The sequence below is a fragment of the Poecilia formosa genome, unplaced genomic scaffold (genome assembly GCF_000485575.1).
Source record: "Poecilia formosa unplaced genomic scaffold, Poecilia_formosa-5.1.2 Scaffold46, whole genome shotgun sequence".
NCBI lineage: Eukaryota > Metazoa > Chordata > Actinopteri > Cyprinodontiformes > Poeciliidae > Poecilia > Poecilia formosa.
In genome coordinates, this window is record NW_006799985.1 from 910875 (window position 1) to 930524 (window position 19650).

General features: G+C 38.6%; 1 protein-coding gene across 1 annotated transcript in view; it reads left to right on the forward strand.

The window, feature by feature from the left end:
* The first annotated feature begins 290 nt into the window (after positions 1–290).
* Positions 291–19650, forward strand: part of nkd1 (NKD inhibitor of WNT signaling pathway 1) — a 35484-nt gene continuing 16124 nt past the window's right edge. Inside the window, exons 1-3 of the mRNA XM_007552160.2 lie at positions 291–999; positions 1109–1141; positions 1327–1466. Of these exons, the coding sequence (XP_007552222.1) occupies positions 975–999; positions 1109–1141; positions 1327–1466 (198 nt within the window). The 5' untranslated portion in view covers positions 291–974. The remainder of the gene's footprint in view (positions 1000–1108; positions 1142–1326; positions 1467–19650) is intronic.

The following is a 19650-nucleotide window of genomic DNA, read 5'->3' on the forward strand; positions in this document are numbered from 1 at the left end:
TAAACAACCAAGGCTAATTTTTTCTTACAGAGTAGACATGACTGGGAGTCCTCTGCTGTAGCCAAAGTTTGTTTATAACTCAGACTTGCCTTGCTTGTACTTTTGAATACATTCATTAATCAAGGTATAAGATAACAGGGCAAAAATAGCATTTGGGGCTTCATAATACTTTTTTTATATATTTTTTTAGAATTTGTTCTCCCCTTTTTTAGGGGAGAACAACTGTAGACTACAATTAACTAATTGTAGTCTACAATTAACTGTGACAACAAAAAAACGTGACAGGCTGCACGTCCGATTGGGGCCCAGGACTGTGACCCCTGCCTGGAACGTGACCCTCCTTTTGAGAAAACTAAGACTATAATCAGCGGGTTTACACTCATTCGCTCGCACTCGGGGCTGATATTATATTCTCACAGTTAAAAATGTAATCGTTTTGATGTCACCTCATCAGCGCTTCACCGAGACTGAAGCGGGGCGAAGCTGCACAAGCGGCATCAAGTTACAGTGAGAGACGCAACTGGTTCCGGAATCTGGACTCTTTTGGATTTGTTACCATCAATTTTGAGATTTTGAGCGTGAGCCCCATTTTTTTTAAGGTTAAGTAGGTTAGCTTAAAATACATTTCAAAGTTGCAGGGCTTATGATTAATATTTATGCCTTCAAAAATAAAAATGAAAATGTGAAATGCTGTTATTTAAATCTGGTTAATCTTAACTTTCCGCTCGGTGACGTGCCTGGGTTTATTTTGAACGCGCCGACCGGAAGTTGTTCAACCTATAGTCTTGCTTGTGTCTATTGGCGGCAACGCTTTGGATCAAAGACTCACTCTGCTCCTCGGTCACACGGTCTTCACTCCATGTAGTGCGCTCTCGGTCTCCACGGACGCTCCGCTGACTGGATATCGCAGCCTGTTGTTATTTTACTGGATTATATTCTTCTGATGGTTTTCAACTCCAACTCGATGCATAGAAATGGGTAAACTGCACTCGAAGCATGGTACGATTTCTTATTCCCGATAGGAAAAAACACAGCAGTAGTTGTTCCAACTGCGCTTTGATACTTTCTAGTAACACATTCATTGTTTTCCATTTTTCTGTCTTTCAAGCCGCTATTTGTAAACCGAGGGAGAGTCCAGAAGGTAAGCAGACTTTATTTGTTCTCCCCTTCACAGTACACTTTTAATATTTTCTGTCAGTTTGTAAATGGAAACGTTGCACGTAGAGTTCGTCTCTTAGAGAAGAGAGTCCCGTTTTTCGGTAGAATGAGTCCTGCTTAATAAATTATTGTTTTTTAAGCATCTGACATGTGTTTTTTGTGTTCCAGGCGACAGCTTTGTTGTGAATGCCTGTTTGGCGAAAAAGGGAGTCGACGACTGGCTCGTGAAGCAGAAATACTACTGCACGAGCTCTCGCCTCGAGCAACAGGACTGTCACCATCAGAGTAACTGCGGGATGACTGCACGGGTGAGTTCCCCTGGCCACCTACGTTCACTTATTTACTGCCAACTTACTCGGAAAATTCGGAATAAGTTGTATCCCCATTTTCCCACTTGAACATGTTTGAGTAAAATTTTTTTTTAGAAAATTGTTTTATGTAGGTTTTTGAAACTGCGATCGAGTTTATCACCGTTTCAGCACGAGGCTGGTTTTTACGCTCATACACCGGCTTGCAACAGTATTCACAGGCGGATAAGTTTTCCACATTTTTTGCACGTTAAATTTACTTTATTTTTTTTAATCGGAATTTTGTAACACAGATCAACACAAAAAGGCGAATAATTGCTAGGGATGGTTTTCATGTCCTTTAGACAAATAAAAGTAAAGTAAAATAAAAACCGCAGCTTGTATTTATGAAGCCCATAAATACAAGGTAGGTAGAAACACCTAAGCGCTCTGGGCACATCTACAGACTGACATTTCTGCCCATTCTTCTTTCGAAAATACCTCAATCTCAGTCAGATCTGTGAACATCAATTTTAAAGTCCTGCCACACATTATCAATTTATTTAAACCAAATCATTTTAGTGTTTTTGATCTGCTGGAAAGATAGACAGTGACTGCACTCTCAGGTATTTTGCAGCCTCTAACAGGTTTTCCTCTACGAACTAATTGTTGCCCTGTCTTTAGATTCCCAGATCAACTTTGCAGCTCCTCCAGAGTTACCATGGGCTTCTTGACTACTTTTCTGAATGATGCTTTTCTTGCTAGAATGCTCAGTTTAGGAGGATTGGTTTGTATTTTTCTGAACTCTTCCTATGAGATGTTTAAGCTTTTCCAAGCTCGACCTGTTTAATGTTTTAAACAGAACAGTTGTAGTTAAACTGAGATCATTAGTTTATTTTCTCTTATGTGCAACTTTATGTTGGCCCATCACATAAAATCCCCACAAAATGCATTTTATGTTCGTGGCTATAATGTGACAAAATGTGAAAAAATTTAAGGGGCTGTGAATACTTTTGCTTAGCACTGTAGTTGTTTTGTACTGCAACAGTGAATGCTTACACTGCTTGCTTGAACTCACATTTACTCGTGCATGGAACATTGATGATGTCAGCCTCTTTAACTGATCTGAGACTCCCTCTCTCAGTCTCTCTCTTGTAATTTAGTTAACAATAGACCCAGGCTGAGTTGAAAGCATTGCTGTGTGACAGTCCAGTGACAAGTGTGGATTGTAAAGGCTGGGGAGAAATGTTGGAGGTCATGCTTGTTTTGTATTTTGGCAGTGTGGTAAACACTGTGCCGCTGTTGTCAAGAAGGGAGATCCTTTGGAATTGCTTCAGAGGAGCTTTTAAGCCTCTTTGGTTAGAGATGCCTTCCTCAAAGGCAGGCATGTTTCAGGAACTGAGACCTGTTAAGTAGAAAAATGGGAAATGAGTTCGCCCACCCAGGATCCAGACATTTTCATCATAAATCTGTTAGTTTATTAAACATAGAGCCAAATCCCAGATCTGTTGCATTCTAAATAGATGACACACTATTGTTTGATGCTGTATAGCATCATTTAATTTTTTGGGTCATTCCATAAACATGAACATGTCAGCACCTACTGCTTGATGTGGTAAACCATCTTATTTTCCCCTGTTTTACTCTTGCATCACTTATGTCCTAACCCACTGATGCTTGCAGCTTTTCTTCGCTTAAGGTAATTTAATGCAATAAAATGGACCTGAAGAACAAAGATACAAAACATAACAAGTTGCCGTTAGTGAAAACAGCTACTTGTGCGAGGCATTTTTGGTGAGCAATTGCCTGCATAAAAATTGAGAATGTGCTAGACAACAAATATAATTTGTAACTATAAACAAATGTCAGTTCTAAAGTAAAAATGCATGACTCAGTTAAGCACAACTTGAATAAATTGGGACAATTATGCATTTTTCTTTTGGGCATTACATAAAAAAAAAACCTCTAGTATAAAATCATTAATTTGTTTTGTGCTGGAAGCTACGTTAGCATTACATGTGTTCTTAATCATGAGGTAAAATTGTAGATAGTTTTAGGAGGTTTTTGCTGGTGGTGTTGACATTACTAATCGGGATTAGTTATTGAAGCAAGATCAATCTCCAACCTCAGTTTTATGTCTTAGTTTTTGATATATTTTGAAGAAACTTTGGGTTTTCTTTCTAAAAGCTTGTTGGCAGCAGTACAATTATTCCACATTATTTAAATTACTTGAGGCAATTTAAACATTTTAAACCAAGCACATACAATAAATAATGAGCGGAAAAACAAACATCCATTCCTTTCTTCCTCAACATATTCAGCAGCTTTCTGTTTCCAGCAACACCACAGTGTAAAAGCTTTTGGCCAATAGTGGAGGGGGCGTCGACTGTAAACTTGTTGGCATGGCATTTCTTTCTATAGAAGTTTCCTCATTAATTTTCATTGTTACAGACTGAAATTCTTGTGCCAATCTAACTTTCTGCTGGATCCCTCCCATTCACAAGATGATGTAAACTAAATATGTAGACTTAGGATACTTTTTAAAAGTTATTAAATCTGTAATACATCAGGTAATAGTTTATGTTTCTCCCTATCAGATGTATTAAAAAGTTATTGATTTCTGCATTTCACTACTATGTAATATATAATTTGCAGGGTCAGCCTTACTTTTAGTGATTAATGAATTAAAATTAGATGCAATAATCCATCAGCCTTTGATTGGTATCTACCAATGTATCATTAAATACCTAAAATCCTTAATTTTCTATTATTTTTAGTTTCTTTTAGATTAAAGACAGTTTGAAGGTGCAGTGCTTTTATTTGTAAAAGTCCTTAAAGAAAAAAAAAAATCTGAATCAGTCAAATTAAAATTGGCAGATAAAACCTCTGAAAAACTGTCAGCCAGAAAAGTTTAATCAGTTCACCTGTAAATAAAGTGATTTTAATTTTATTATCTATTCATTAGGGAAAATATATAAAGATTGTTATCAACAAAACATGTAGCAAAATTATTATTTATTTTCATTTTGTAATGTGTGAAGGATTTTTTTTTCTTTTTATGTGTAAAAGTCAGATCTAAAAGCGCTGTTAGAAACATGAGTTGAAATCTCGCTCCAAATGAACGCAAGTCCTCTCTTGGCTTTAAAAGTTGTCGGTGTTGCATGGAATACCTGGTGGGATAGTTATTTATAGCCACTGTTCTTTAAGCTCCTCTCCCAGTTGGACCAGGGTTCAGGAGAATGTGGGTCGGGTGTCACCAGCGGGGTGTCCATGCTTGAAATTCTTCTGAGCCGATCTTTGCCACACTATAATCCCAAAAGGAACAATGCCGACTTTAAAAGAATGTCTGGGCTGAGAGATGTGGCTCACATGAGCAGGTTGGCTTTGTTACAAAAGTATTTACACCCCATTAACGTTGGGACATAGTAGTGGCTTCATCATGCTGTGGAAATGCTTTTCTCTCACAGGGTTTGGAAAATTGGGACTTGGCAGACGGAATCAACAAAAAGTGTTTACTATAAGAGATTGTAAGCCACACTTTTCACATTTTTAACTCTAGAAAATGTTCAAAACCTTTTATTACGTTCCAACCACTTTGCAATTATCCTCTAGCTGGGATGCCAGTAAAACCCCAGTAAGTTTGGAAGTTTGTAGATGCAATCAGTCAAAATATGAAAAGCTTAAAGAGGTGTGAGTACTTTCCCATTCATAAAGTCCAGAGAGACTCTTATTGGGCAGTGAGCGGTGTAAACAGGTGGACAGTGAAGCTCAATAAGATCAGAGTCATGTGAGCCTCAGTGACGTGCGGCACGGTGTCCACATCCACACCCAGCCGTAAATCTGATATTTGAAGCGTGCAGAAGTGTATCGTTAGAGGCGGATAAATAGCTGAGTATTTTCACTTCAGAAAACTTTTCAGCTGGTTCGGTTTGTTGCTTCCTTTGGGAGTAATCGTCAGATGTTGACATGAGAGGCTCTGTTTTAATAAGCCACCCTCTACTATTCTGTTACCTCCCCCTGCCCCACTCCCTTTGGTTCTGCCCTCTTCCCCTCTCTGCCTTCCTATCCTCCATCTGTTTGTTGCGTTTCTCATGTGCCCTGTGTTGGTTGCGGTTGATGACATGTGGCTGCATTTGAAGTGGGCCGTGCAGGGAGGTGTTTGTAGTGACACTGATGGCTCCTCCTCTCTGTGAAGCTCCAGTCTGTGTGTAGTTTAAAAGAACCCTCCACACTGAGGCTTCCCAGCCTGCTGCTCTCGCAGTTCCAAAAGCTTAGATTTTCCTTTCCAACAGAAGTTTGTGAGCCGTTCAGACAAAGAGCAAAAGGTGCATTTGACAACAGAATGCAATTCAAAAGCGGATAGCATCGGGGCTCTTGCTCCCACCTTCCCTGATTCACAGTTGGTTGCATTGTCTTTGATTTTTTTTTTAGAAGCAATTTTTTTTAAAGTAGAAAGACCTTTTGGAAATGCTCCTAAAGATTTTAAGCACATGGCAGGTTTGTGTTGTGCTTTTTCTTTCCAGGTCATTTTCACAAAGCTGGGGCTCTTGTCTAGAAGCTGAAAGCACCTTTCAGTTTCAGACTCCTCTTCTTCTCCCTCTCCTCTTTCTTTCTCCTCTCCCAGTGCATTGCAATTTCTTTTCCCACCGACTGGCCTCCCGTGCATGCTGTGTGACGTATACCCCTCTCCCACCATGCTCTACCCCCTCTGTGGTCCCAAGGGGCCAAGGACCTGTTGTTGCTCTTTGAAGAGGCTGGGAGAAAAGTTTGGAGCCACTCTCTAAAGAGAAGAAAAGCCCAGCCTTTGGGAGGAGGGGTAACACCTGGCCATAGGAGCTATGTGATTTTTTTTTTCCCATCGTGAGAAGATGTGTCTGAGGTCTTGGGTTGACATCAAATTAGCTGGAGGACTGGGAGGGTCGAGGATGTGGAGGTGGCTTTAATGTCACATCAGGCGTTGTATGTCACATAGTTTACTGAAAGCTGAAGGAGTTTCTCTTTCATGACAAAGCAGAGCGGATTACTGTCAGTTGAAAAAAAATCTTATGAAACAATGACATTAGTTTAGTGTAAAATAAAACTGGGTTGCACTAAATATTTCACTGATGTTTAAGAGCCATGTATTTAGATTCTTTATGCCTGGCAAGTTAGTACTTTAATGCATTGGAATGAGATTTTACATGAAAGACCAGCATGAAGTACTGCATACATTTGAAGTGGAAGTACTTTTCAAATCTTTTTTAAAATAGGAATCTGAAAAGTGTGATGTACATTTACTTTTATCCACTTTTAGTTTGATACCCCAAAATAAAACCCTGTGCCATTAGCCCTAAGAAGACACCTAGTTAGTAAATAGAGTCCATGTGAGTGTTCTTGTCGAATGAGACCAAAATTAAATACTATCTTGGATAGAAAACTGATTCTGCACAGATGGGAAGTTGTGGTAAAGCTTAAAAATTGTTCTTCATAGATGCTGTCTATCTATCCCAGGTGACTGGGGTTGAGCAATTTTGCAAAGAGGACTGGAAAAAAATGTCAGTTTCTAGATGTGCAAAGCTGGTAAAGACATAGTCCCTAAAGAGTGCCAGTTGTGTTTGCAGTGAAAGGTGCCTCTACGAAGTGCTGCCTCAGGGGGGCTGAAAACAAATACACCAAAGTTTTAATGTTTGGAAGAGTAAAAAATGTTCAAATCATTTTCCATCTACTTCACAAATATGCAATGGTTTGTGTTGGTTCGCCACAGAGATTTCTAATAAAATAGATTGAAGTTTGTAGTTTGAAAATGTGAAAAACCTCAAGCAGTATAAATAAAAAGTAAAATATGTCAATATTTTTGATTTTGTTAGAAAGTGCCATCTTTCAATTATACATTTAAAGCATTAAGAATAGGCTACAGTCAAGATAAGGTATTTCAAATACCAGCTTGTACAGAAATGTAGACCTGAAGCTGTTGGATTTAGCTGTAGAAGTCACTTAATGTACCTCAATTTGAGAAAAAAAATAAATAAATCTTCAGCTGTCACCAAATGTGGCAACCACAAATAAAAGTGCATTTTGGCACATTATCAGTCTGAGACGAATGCTTGTGTTTGTGTATATCTGTTCCTCGCGTGTGCATGCAAGTGTGCAGTATGTCTGAAGTCAGCTGTCCGGATGCACTCCAGAGATCAAAGGCTTATTTGGGAATGCACTCTGAATCTCAGGGGATTAGCAGCTGAGATTGTGCTTTGTTTCCCCAAATATATGCTCAGTTTGGAGCAACGGATAGCTGTTGATCAAAGTGTCTCCCTAGCTAAAGGATTTTGTTGCACACTTGAGGGTGATGTTTATTTCAAAACCCCTAAAGAACAGATGCATTCTGAAGATGTTTTTATTTATTTGGCTGGACTGGATTTTTATTTTATATAATATATTCCTTTGTTGAGTGGAGACAATGGGTTAAAGGAAGAGAAAGGGAAGGAAAGTGTAAAACATTTAATCCAATAGATTTGCTGTTAATTCAGTCAGTATGCCAAAGGGAATTCATACTCCTCAAACTTTCTATTTTCTGCCACATTATAACCACATACTCCAAGGTGTTTTATTGTGGTTTTATTTGATTAACCAATAAAAAGTAGTGCAAAATTGTGAACTGGAAGGAAAATATCTGTTTTTCATAGACTTTCAACTGTAAATTCAGCAAAAGGTTATTGAGAAATGTATTACTCAGAGAGACAGAATGCAAATGCACACCAAATTTACAGATTTTCCTTCATATTCAGAGCTATGCACTACGTTGTGTAAAAATACCTGGCAGTTTGTGGTTGTAACCTGACAAAATGTCAAAAAGGTGCAGCAAGGGATCTTTCCAGTTCTGCAATGCAATGCAGATCAGAAAGATATTTTGGACCTAGCGTGCCTTTGACACAGAACAAAAAGGCAACACATCCATTTCCATCTGGCTCTTTTCCTCAGTGGGAAGGGGCCTAAACCTTCATTTCAGTTTCAAAAGCGTTCTTAGCTGCCAGAAATATTTATTGGCTCCAGATCTCATTGGTTGTGATGATGACATAAAAAAATGCTGATTTTTGTTCCCCTTTGATATGATATTATAGGCTCCATAATAAGGACAATGACTGCTTGCAGTCTGTTGGTAACATCATAGTCTCTTTGTTATTTCTTCTATGAAATCCATCATACACTTCCAGCTTTCAAGCAATATTTGCTTACCATTGAGAGATGTGTTTAGCACTCTGAAAAATTTTATGTTTGAACACTGTTCAAATAGTTTAAGGAGGAAAAGAATAAGTCATTTAGTAGATGCATTAAATGCTCTGTATAGGTATTTCTTCTATTATTTGTACTCAGACCTTCAGATATGTATAAGATTTCCTCAAATAATAACAGATGCATCAGTGTGAGCTTAGGAGGTCGTACAAGGAGGGAGAGGGTTTTGTTTGTGTGGGTCTGGGAATCGCTCTAGGTTAGCGGGGCCCTTATGGTAGTTCTGGGCTTTCTTTGGGAGTGCAGTGCTCATTTTAATTAACCACATAAATGGCTCTGTTGAAGTGGATTTTTAAGTGTTTAAATCCTGAATAATTCTCTGCTGTTTGTTTATCTGGCTTCCCTGTGGACCGCGCTCAGGCCCATGCGGTAAGTGCTGAATAATTGGACCGAAAACTCAAAAGTGGCTCTCAGATGTGACGAGATGGGCATCTGCATAAAACTGCTATCAAGCTCTCATGAGACTGAGCACATGCAGAGGAGCATGCATGCACAATGAAATCTGGAGGCAGTCCCATATCTGAATCTGCACATTACCCGTGTGTTTAGCCTAATATGTGAATCCATTTATCACTGCTAACAGAGTCCCAGCATGGATCCTCTCCTTTTGTTTGTTTTACTAACAGGATCTAGGGAAATGCCAGTGATGTGTGCTCCACAGTTTCCATGAGCCCTGGTGTATTCATCCTCCTTGTGTTTGCATGCTTTAGTGACCAGGGCTTTGAGGCCACCTGAGGTGGAGGGAATGGAGGAAGTAAATTTAGGTAAACAGATGTTGGAGAGCATTGTGCCTCTCCCTGACAGAGGTTCCAGTCCGTTTTGGCTCTTCCTGTGACGCCAAGCTTGGAGGAGGTCTGGATTGTCTTATACGGGATGTTTTCAAGTTGAAGGAAAATTAAACAGAAGATTGGCCCTTCTGAAAGGAAAGCTGTCTGTCCCTGGTGGGTTTACACTCCAGAGGACCTCACTAGAAGAGGTAGAGCAAATCAGTCCACTGCTCCTGAAAGGGTTCTGTGTCATACTATCAAACTCACCAAAAAATTTAAATTTAACTACAAATCCAGGTCTTAAGTGGGGCTGGACAATAAATCTATAATAAAGCATATTGTAACAGACATCTGATCAATATCAATAGATAAAATGTCTGCAAGAATATTCAATAAGTTTACTAAAGTCAGATCCAGAACTGCACAGTATTATGGGAGATGTCGACAGAGGAAAGGCTTTACCCAATCAACCTCCACTGCCAGCGAGGCAAGGTTGGTGGCATCAACTATCCCACTCACTCTTTGGTTACCTAGCAACAATCTGTTACCTTACCTGCCTCATAACTGCTTAAAAATAAAAAATGAAAACTATAGTGGGGAATGAAAAGGATAGGTTAAAAAGGAAAGGTCATGTCACCACTTTGGTAGTATTTTAGATATTTCAAAACAAAAAAAACTCATCAGTAATTATCAATCAGTAATTATCAATATCGACTGCAATGGAACGCTTAGGTTTTTCTACATCCCGTCACAGTCTTAAGACAGATTTTTTTTTTCCACTGTTTTGGGTTCTAATGTACTTTTAAAAATGGCTGAAACCCCGAAGACATTCACAGCCATTTCTGAAGATTTTGAGTCTAAAATATCTGAAATTGACCTGTCCAGGATGTACCCCGCCTCTCGCCCGGAACGTTAGCTGGAGATAGGCACCAGCACCCCTCCCGACCCCACTGAGGGACAAGGGTGTTCAGAAAATGGATGGATGGATATCTGAAATTAAAAACAGAAATTTTCTTGCCTCTCTGCTTTACACAAGGAATGTGACAGTGTAGCCCACGTCCTGGATACGTCTGTGTGTGGTGGCTTTTAAAGCACCGACTCCAGCTTTTGGTCACATCTCAAGAGTCTCCACAAACCTTTCAATGCCCATTGCTTCATAATCTACTCAAGGTTTTGTTTATCCCTTTTGCTTATGCATTTTTTCTGTAGCAGTTTTCCTTCCATTCAACTTTCCAGTGATAGGCTTGAAAACAACACAGTTACCGTCACCTGTAAACAGCTTGGAAATTGCTAATTACAAGGGATAAAAAAAAAGAAATCATTTTTTATGTGTCTTTAGGTGTAATATTCAAATTTTTAGTGAAACTGGACTTTGTGTAAGCCATATTCATCAGAATTAATAGCAATAAAAGTTTTAATTATTTCATTGTGTGTTGGTAAAATATATGAACTTAGCTTTAAACTACTTTCTAGTGATCTTTTAATTTATTGAGATGCACCTGTAAGCCTGTTTTAGCTTTCATATGGTCAAACTGCTGTCTGCAACTGTTCGTTATGGTGAACATTGATACAAGCCACTAATTCCAGTCAGCTATGAATAGAAACGCATATCTGGCACCCACACACTTGTATATAGAAGTTGATGTGTCTATTTCTGCTGCTGTGTTTACTTGCTAAGTTAAAACATTCTCTGTAATTACATAGATTTTAAATCTACAGTTTGAAGGTCAGATGTGAGGGATGTTTTGAGGTGGTGGTTTGTGGCTGGCAGGACGTCTGCTACAAACATGGTGTGTTTCAGTGCATTACTGCGCGTGTCTGCGTGTGTGTGTGTGTGTGTGTGTGTGTGTTCGTGTTCGTGTGTGTGCGTGTGTGTGTGTGTGCGTGTGCGTGCATGCACAGGCAGTAAGGAGGAATGTGGCCACCTTGGTGTGTAGGTTAGTCCCATCTGGCTAGCATGAACACTTCAGAGATTTCATAACTGCTACCTACCACAGTGAGCTCTCCAATCTTGATTCCAGTGACAGGGTCTAGCTGCAGGCTTTGTGTAAACTTTACTGTGAACTGTCATCTGGAGCAATTGTAGAACATCTGATTATGTCAGTCAGACTTTCTGATCCTCTACTGCTTCTCTTTTTAGCCTTGGTACTAATTAGTATAAACTAAGACTTAAAAACTTCTATTTTGAACATTTTAGTCTAATGTCTAATGTGTCATTAGACATAAAGTGGAAAAGAGATGCCTGTAACTTTGCAATCAGGTGTCTTCCTTTAAAATGGAAAGTTATTGTAGGAAAGTTAACCAACAATTGTAACAATATGCACAGAAGCCCTTTTAGGAAGACTTATGATGCATGGCCTGACAAATCAAAGAGGTCTGTCATCTAATTTGGTTTTGGTAGAAGGTGCCAGTCACTTTCTTGATGCCCTTGAGATACTTTTCTTTGCTTATGTTCCTCTGACCCTTTACACCATTTGAATCATTTGCCTGACCCCACCATGAAAAACTGAGAGAGAACAGAGAACTTTGACTGATCATCCACAACAACCAGATGTGTTTTAGAATCATACTCCATGACGTCTACACCCAAAAACCTGAACTTTTGGACTTCAGATCTGTTCTGTTTTTGTTGGATTTGTGACACACTGCAAAATTATGGTTTGTACAGCCAGCTTATTTCCATCAGCGAGTCATGATTCTTTTGTAATTGCCATACTAGCGACACTTTTTTAAGTGGATAAGATGAGATTTCATGCAGTAAATACACAGTGCCATAATGTTTCATTGTTGTTAAATAATGAGATTACCATATTGGATGCTATTAACCCACAATTTGCTCATTCCTCGCTTTCGTAGTTGTCATCACAATATCCTCACCCCTCATCTCTAACTGAATACATTTCTAGTCAGCCTGATTAATACGATTGTACAAACAGAAAGGCTTTTGCAACGATTCCGTTTTGTAAGTTGTAGATATAGAAACACGTTTTGCATGATTTTTGTCAATGATATTAAAGGACCATTCAACCAATAGTGTTTTTCTGAGTAACAGTTGCACTGGTATTCACCTGCTTGCATGCGCATTGTACATTTGAAGTAAAGTAGGTGCATGTTTTATTAAGACTTATTCAAAGTTAGTCAATAATGTATCAGAAACCTACAGTGGAAAACAAATAGTTGAGTTCGCACAGCGGCAAGGGGCCTTTAGACTTTTGATCTCAAAGGTTCACTTTTCACCTCTCTGCTGATATACAGCTTTGATAAAATGCGTAATAAATCTTAATTGCTGTGGTTACATATTTTTCAAAGGCTAATAAAGGCTATTACATTGACTAACAGGTAGGGCTTAGCGCCTCAGGGGTTTCCAGAGCTATAAAAGCGTTTTTGTTGCAGGTGTAAAAGTTTTGTAAATGGGCCATTAAAGTGTTGGCCAACTTCACACATAGAACACAAAAAAGCAAAAAGGGAGGGAGATTACTTCAAATCGGCATGTTTCTGAAACAGAGAGATGAGAGCTTTAAATCTCTGCTAATATTCCACGGAGCTTTTCAGGAGGCAGCCTTTGATGTGGGTGAGGTAATGTGACCAGGAGTGTTTGCAATGTAAATTCAACGTGAAGAAATGATTAGGGGCTGTGCACAATCATTCTGCAAAAGGAAGGCATCCAGTATCAGCTCATATTCATTTTGACAAAACAAAACAAAACAAAAACAATCAATTAGGAGAAAAACAGCTCATGCTTTCTAAGTCTCTTTTATGGCAATAACCCAAGCTTAATTTAATTCTTGCTGGATGCATTGCAGAGATGACTTCAACAAGAACAACACAGTAGCGAAAAATACTTTTTGCTAATAATACCACAACTGGTAGGAGAAGGAAAGTGTCTAAACTCTATACTAAAGGATTGGACAGTTTAACATCTGCTAACAATGTTTTTACAAAGACAATTCATTCTAAAATTTGACAACAACAGGAGTTTAACCTATTTCTAACATTTTCTTTAAAAATAAACCAACATCAAGATGTTTAGTGCAGCACATATCACGCTGTATTAATTTTAAAGTCATTCCAAACCATTTATATCAGATTTCCCATGTTGACTAAACTGTTCTGAAAATTATTTAAGATGTTAAATAATTGTGTTAAATAAAAGTATCTACAACATATACATACAAAGTAGATTCAAAGATCAAAGTTTGACTCTCATGACTCAAACTAAAGAAATTTGAGAAAAGATGAAGAACTGCAAACCTCACTTGGTTAGACTTGGTGTTCGTGATTTAGCCATAAGAAATAGACGAGGTGAAAATGTCACACATGAGAGAGTTTGAAAGTAAAAGCTGCTGCTGACCAAGAAGAACTCAACAGCCTTTCTTACTTTTACCAAAAAATATCTTGATGATTCCCAAGACTTTTTGAAAATATTCAAACAAAAGTGGATGGCTTTGGAAGCTGTGGGTACATCTGGCATCTTGTATTTCATGGAACATTGTGCTTGCAGTCAAACAAAAGGATAGGAATGTGATGTTATGCAACAAAGCAGTAATCACTACAATACCTGCATCAGGTATGTTTACCACTGAATGGCTTCAGAAAGAGACAAAGGTTTTTGGAGAGGTCTGATTGAGAAGCTGTGTCATGACCCTAAACGAGCTGCTCATCCTCAAAATCCCTCCCAAGCTGCTGAGTTAAAACAATTCCTCAAATTAGAGCGAGTCAAACTCTTCCACACCGATTTAAAAGACTGGTCCATAGTTGTTTCAAATTCTCAATGGGAATCTTTGCCACTAAGAGTGGTACTTAGGTTTAAGGGACATTTACTTTTCACAAAGGGCAGCATTGGTTTGAATAGCTTTTAATAATTAATATAAACCTCTTCTGGTGTTTACTCAGGCTATCTTAGAGTGGCATTAAAATTTGTTTAATTATCTGAAATATGTAAAGGTGACAAAAATTCCTAAAACAGAAGGAATCTGAGGGAGCAAATGCTTTTTTGTTTTACCTTTATAAATTCTATAACATAATATGATTGCATGCATCTGTATTTGTGTGTGCGTGTGTGAGCGTGTGTGTGGGGAGCATCCCAGCATGACCTTAACAGGATAAGGCCTCAGGCATGTGTGGACTCCTCAGACCCTTTTAGCTTTGTGTGTTGCTGACCATGTGCGCTTTAATCATGGAGCTGCTTACTCCAACCTGCCTGGTGATGGATCCCAACTCCATGGCTATAATTTCCTTCCTGGGGTGCAGGAAGAGAGGCGAGTGTGACGTGACTGAAGGGTGTCAGGCATGGGGCCACCAAGTCTGGAAGGAAAATGTCCCTCTTTGAAGTTGCAACATCAAATCATATTGCTGGATCTTATAATTGGAAGGAAATTGGATAGGTCTATTAATAACTGTGCTTGTTTTTCTATTTAGTTTATTTATGGTACTTTACTACGAAACAGCAAACAACAAGATATTTGAGTAGGAATTTTATCACCTAATTTTGGCACAGTACTGCAAGTTGCTTCACAATAAAATGATCTATCTTATATTTTGATCAACTGAAAGGCGTTAAAGGCTCAACATCAAAAGATTTACAATATGTGACCTCTGGAAAGGCTTTGAATTTCTTATCAAAGGCATAAAATTAAACTTTGAAACAGAAAAGATAAAATAAACTGCACACTGCACATGATATGGCTGTTGTGCATTTGACCAGTTTGTTGTAAAATTTTGAGCAAATGTAATACCTTGCCTCACTGGATCACATGATAATAAGGCTGAAAAAAAGAAATCCTGATTTATATTGTGTTGCTGAAGAAAAATGCATAAAGATCGACTTGTCATGGCTGCCACTGTGAAGGTGTTGTCTGAAAATCATCCCAATCTCCTGTTCCACTGTGTCTCGCGTCAGCTTTACTACGCTATATGATTATCTGAGATCTTTATTTCATGTGTGAAAACGATCCCCTTTGAAGCTTCACTCAGAGGCAGTGCGTTGCTTCACCACCTCACATCAACACCTTCTATCTTGGCTCCATCTCTGGGCGTCATGTTTTACTGCTACGTGGCACTTTGAGTGAGGCTGTTTAATGTTGCTGGAAGGTGAGGAGTGCTCCAGCTTAAAGAAGTGAGAGAGCAGCCTGGAGCCAGGTCTAAACTGCTGCTTGATGATAACTCTTGGTGCTTTTTTTCCCCCTCTCTCCTTGAGCTACATCAGTACTCTTACCACACTTTGCAGGATGGGCACCACTCCAGATTCCAAGGGTCGTGTTCCTTTGAAATTACCACTGGTGTATACGTTTACTCACTTCCTCTCTTGAGGAGTTTTGTGAGGTATAGCAAACCTATAATCTAATTTACAGCTGTGAGCATAATAAGAGGTAATTTTTGTTGCTTTGTAGATTTGTGTGGACTTGAACCGTACAAAAGTCCCCATACAATACAGCTGTTTGTTTTATTAAGCAAACAAAATAAATCAAAATCATTATATTTGCTAGGTGCGGAAGATTATTAGGCTCAGAACAAACACAACGGCAGATTCAGTCTATACTGAAGACCATATATCATCCTTTTTCAAAATTTCTTTTCACTATGTTCAGACTTGTAACCCCCAGTGGTCATAAAAAGGCACCAGCAAATTACTAAAAAGCTGCAATGTTATTTTTGGCATGCCAAACTTGGGCATCAATTCATTACACATTGGCCACCCAAGACGAAAGTGCTCAAAGTCTCCAACTTTAATTTGTGTTCATAAAAGGAAGAATTATATGGTCATTTATCTAGTGAGGAAAACAAAGTTATCAAAATGTTAAATAGCAGTAACTTGGAGACATAGCTAACAAACACCCCCTGGAGGGATTTAAAAGCGTTCTGTTATCAGCCTGTCTGAAATTCCTTGCATGTGACAAAACCTGTAATTTGGACGTAATTTATGGTACAGTAGCTATGCTTCAGTTCTGACCAGCGTTTTTCCTCTGATGTGCATAGTCATACGTCAGCATGTTGCTCATAATAACTCATCATAAAAATTAATTTTATGTTAGTAAGCAATGGAGTGGTGGTTTTAACTTCACCTTTTCACACATGATTGGTTTGGTTTTACTCATGAGGGTTTAACATAGCATGTATATGTCATTATATTATTCTAAGCACAGTGTCACACCACCAAAACATTTTAAGTACAGCTAGAGCACAGGTTCTTTGGCTCAAACATTGAGAATGACACGTTTTAGAATATACTGACAACTAATGCCAGATTACTTCTCTCTCCAAACAATACATTTATTATTTGGAGAGAGAAGTAATCCGGTGATTACATAATATTTGGATATCAGATTCCATCAGGTGTCCACAAAGATTGGGCACAATCTTTGTGTCTTCTGTCTATGCTGACAGAAGACACAAAAAAAGGAAGAAAAAAAAGTACTGGATAAACATTTTCCAACAAATGAAACTTTATGCTCACAAACAAACTCTGAGGTCAGATGCTCATGTGATGCTCAATATCTGAGGTGTAGCATAAACTATGTTGCATCTTCTTTCCTCAGTTTAGGTTCCTCCTTAATCCTGTTCTTGTTATGTGGTTCTAAATCAGGGGTCCCCAAACTTTTTCCTGTGAGAGCCACATAACTTTTCCCTTCTCTGGTGGGGGGCCGGAGTCAGTTTGTAACAGAAAAAGTGTGACGATTGCAGGAGTGCCTAAATGTAAAAATGTATTGTTTTCCAGAAAGCACAATTAAATAACCCTCTCTGGGTTCTTCACAGAACAAAAGTCAGGAAATAAATAATAACACTATTAATGAAATAAATAATAACCAACCCTCTCTGGGTTATTCACAGAATAAATCCAGGAAGGATTATTGTCCGTATTTTCCAAACTATGAGCCACACCGGACTATAAGCCACAACCCCAAAGTTTTTAAAAAAAAAAACAGTAAACATGCACATATAAGCCGCAGATATTCTCTTCCGCTCCAGGTTTTCCACAACGATGCAGCAGCAGCAGAGGGGAGCGGACACCCAAACTTTGAGTCATAACAGGTCAATTGAATTTCACATTTATTACGGTTGAAAAAGAAAAAGTTGCCAAGTTTAGATTTAACTGAACTAATTACGGTAGTTTCCGAACGGTAACTGTAACAGTAAAAGTGCTGATCCTTCGTGTCTGCTACTAGCACGTGCTAAATGAAGATGGTCGCTTTCTTCTTCTTTTTCTTTTTCTGCTGCTACTTCTTCTTTAGATTTCAACTGCAGCTTGCATCCATTATTGTTACACTACTGCCATCTACTGGATCCTAATATCTATACCTCAAATTCTCATAATGATCCCAGTATTATTTTTTTTAAAAAAATCTTCTTTTTCCCCTCAATGCTATTTAAGTAATCAACAAGATTCTCAAATTTCAATTCCCTATTAAAACCTAATTCTGTTTTAATGGGCGCTTTCTTCTTTTATTCCCAATTTTGACTTCCAATGATTCACTTCCTGCTAAAGAGCCCCCTGGTGGTTGAAGAAAAATCCACATATAAGTGGCTTATAGTCAGGAAAATACGATATATGAAAAAAAATCTGAATGCTCTTTGGCATTGTTCAGGGGGCCGGACCAAATGTGGAGGAGGGCCAGATCCGGCCCGCGGGCCGTAGTTTGGGGACCACTGTTCTAAATGATGATGATATACGTGCTTTCGCATACATATGATTCTGGTGTAACATGCTACACAAATGCATGTATTTGATTTTCATATTTATCAGGTAATTTTTCAAACATTATCTTTCTGGATGGGATGTAAAACCAGCTTGAAAATTATTTAATTTTTAGTTTCAACCTCTTTAACACTTTTTTTTCCTTTCGTTTTTGTGAATGTCAGCAACCCGAGCAAAAACTACATGTATTTTTGCAGCAGTTTCCCAATTTTCCCTGTTTAATATCTGGCCTGTTTGACGTAATTTCTGTTAATCTTTAACCATTGCTCTGACCGCTGGAATCCCAAAGGTGTATTCCTCCACCGGGTGGAGAGCAGGGCAGGAGGCACCAGGCTGCAGCCTTAATGAGATTTTTCCTGGGTTTTTGATGGAGTGCCAGTAGTGCTGCCATTGCTCCGGAGGCCTGCCTCCACTGAGCCCTGGCGAGCGATCAGGGGGAGCTGTCGTCGGCCGCATAAATTGTCAGACTGTGTGGTGGGTCATGGAGGCAGACGGCATAGAGACTGAGAGGCCTTGTGGGACTTTCCCACAATCACACACAAGTACTTATTACTTGCACTTTAATGTACCCTTTTGCTTCAGTGACAGCCTCAGAGAAAAAACTTGGCCCACTGGAACCGTGTCTGCCGACACAAGTAAGGCAGAGCAAGAAAGACGCTAGAAGCAACTTTGTGTCCAAACTCACCAAGTCTGTTTCCTCCCAGCATGTGCTTGCTGTCTGGCTCACTTTCTGTTTTACTCTTGGTCCATACTAAGTGCAGCTTCTCTTTTAAACAGAGCTGTCCCGCTCACTTGTTTTTGTTCTGGATGAACTCAGCAGATAGTTTTTCTGATTTATCTTTACAAACTCAAGAGTATGCTGTTTTTTACCAACAGCTTGAAGTGCATAATTTTGAATATTTTAAACACTTTTGATGCAAAAAAGGGTTAAGATTTTGTGAAAAATGTATGCTATCATATGTTCTCATAAGTCTACATAAAAATAGAATCCGTAGTGAAATATGGGAAATATTTTTTTAACATATTCATTAGTAATGATTTCTCTGTATTATGTTGCGATGTCTTTATATAAAGTGAGCACTGCAGTATAACCTGAAAATGCCTTGAAATTATTTTAAAAGAAAACTGAAAACTTTGAACCTAAGTTCAAATATTATTGTATTCCAGCATGTGACTGTTAGTCATTCTTATAATTTGATGAGGGGTCAAAGTCTCACTTGGAGAAAACCAGTGTTAAATTTTGTACTCAACTAATTTGTTTTGATTAAAAAAGGCAGCGTTTTATTGCTCGCGGTGGTTAAAGAGATCTGTGTTTTAATATTATGCCAATCTTTAGCTATTTTATAGGGAAGTTTGTTTCTGTAAATCTGTCAAACTTTGTCAAACTCTGAGTTATATCATGTTTTATGATTACTGCTTCAGTCAGGCGAAGTCAGGATTTTTTTGATGCTGCTGTTTGTTTTGTTGTTGCTTCTCATGACAA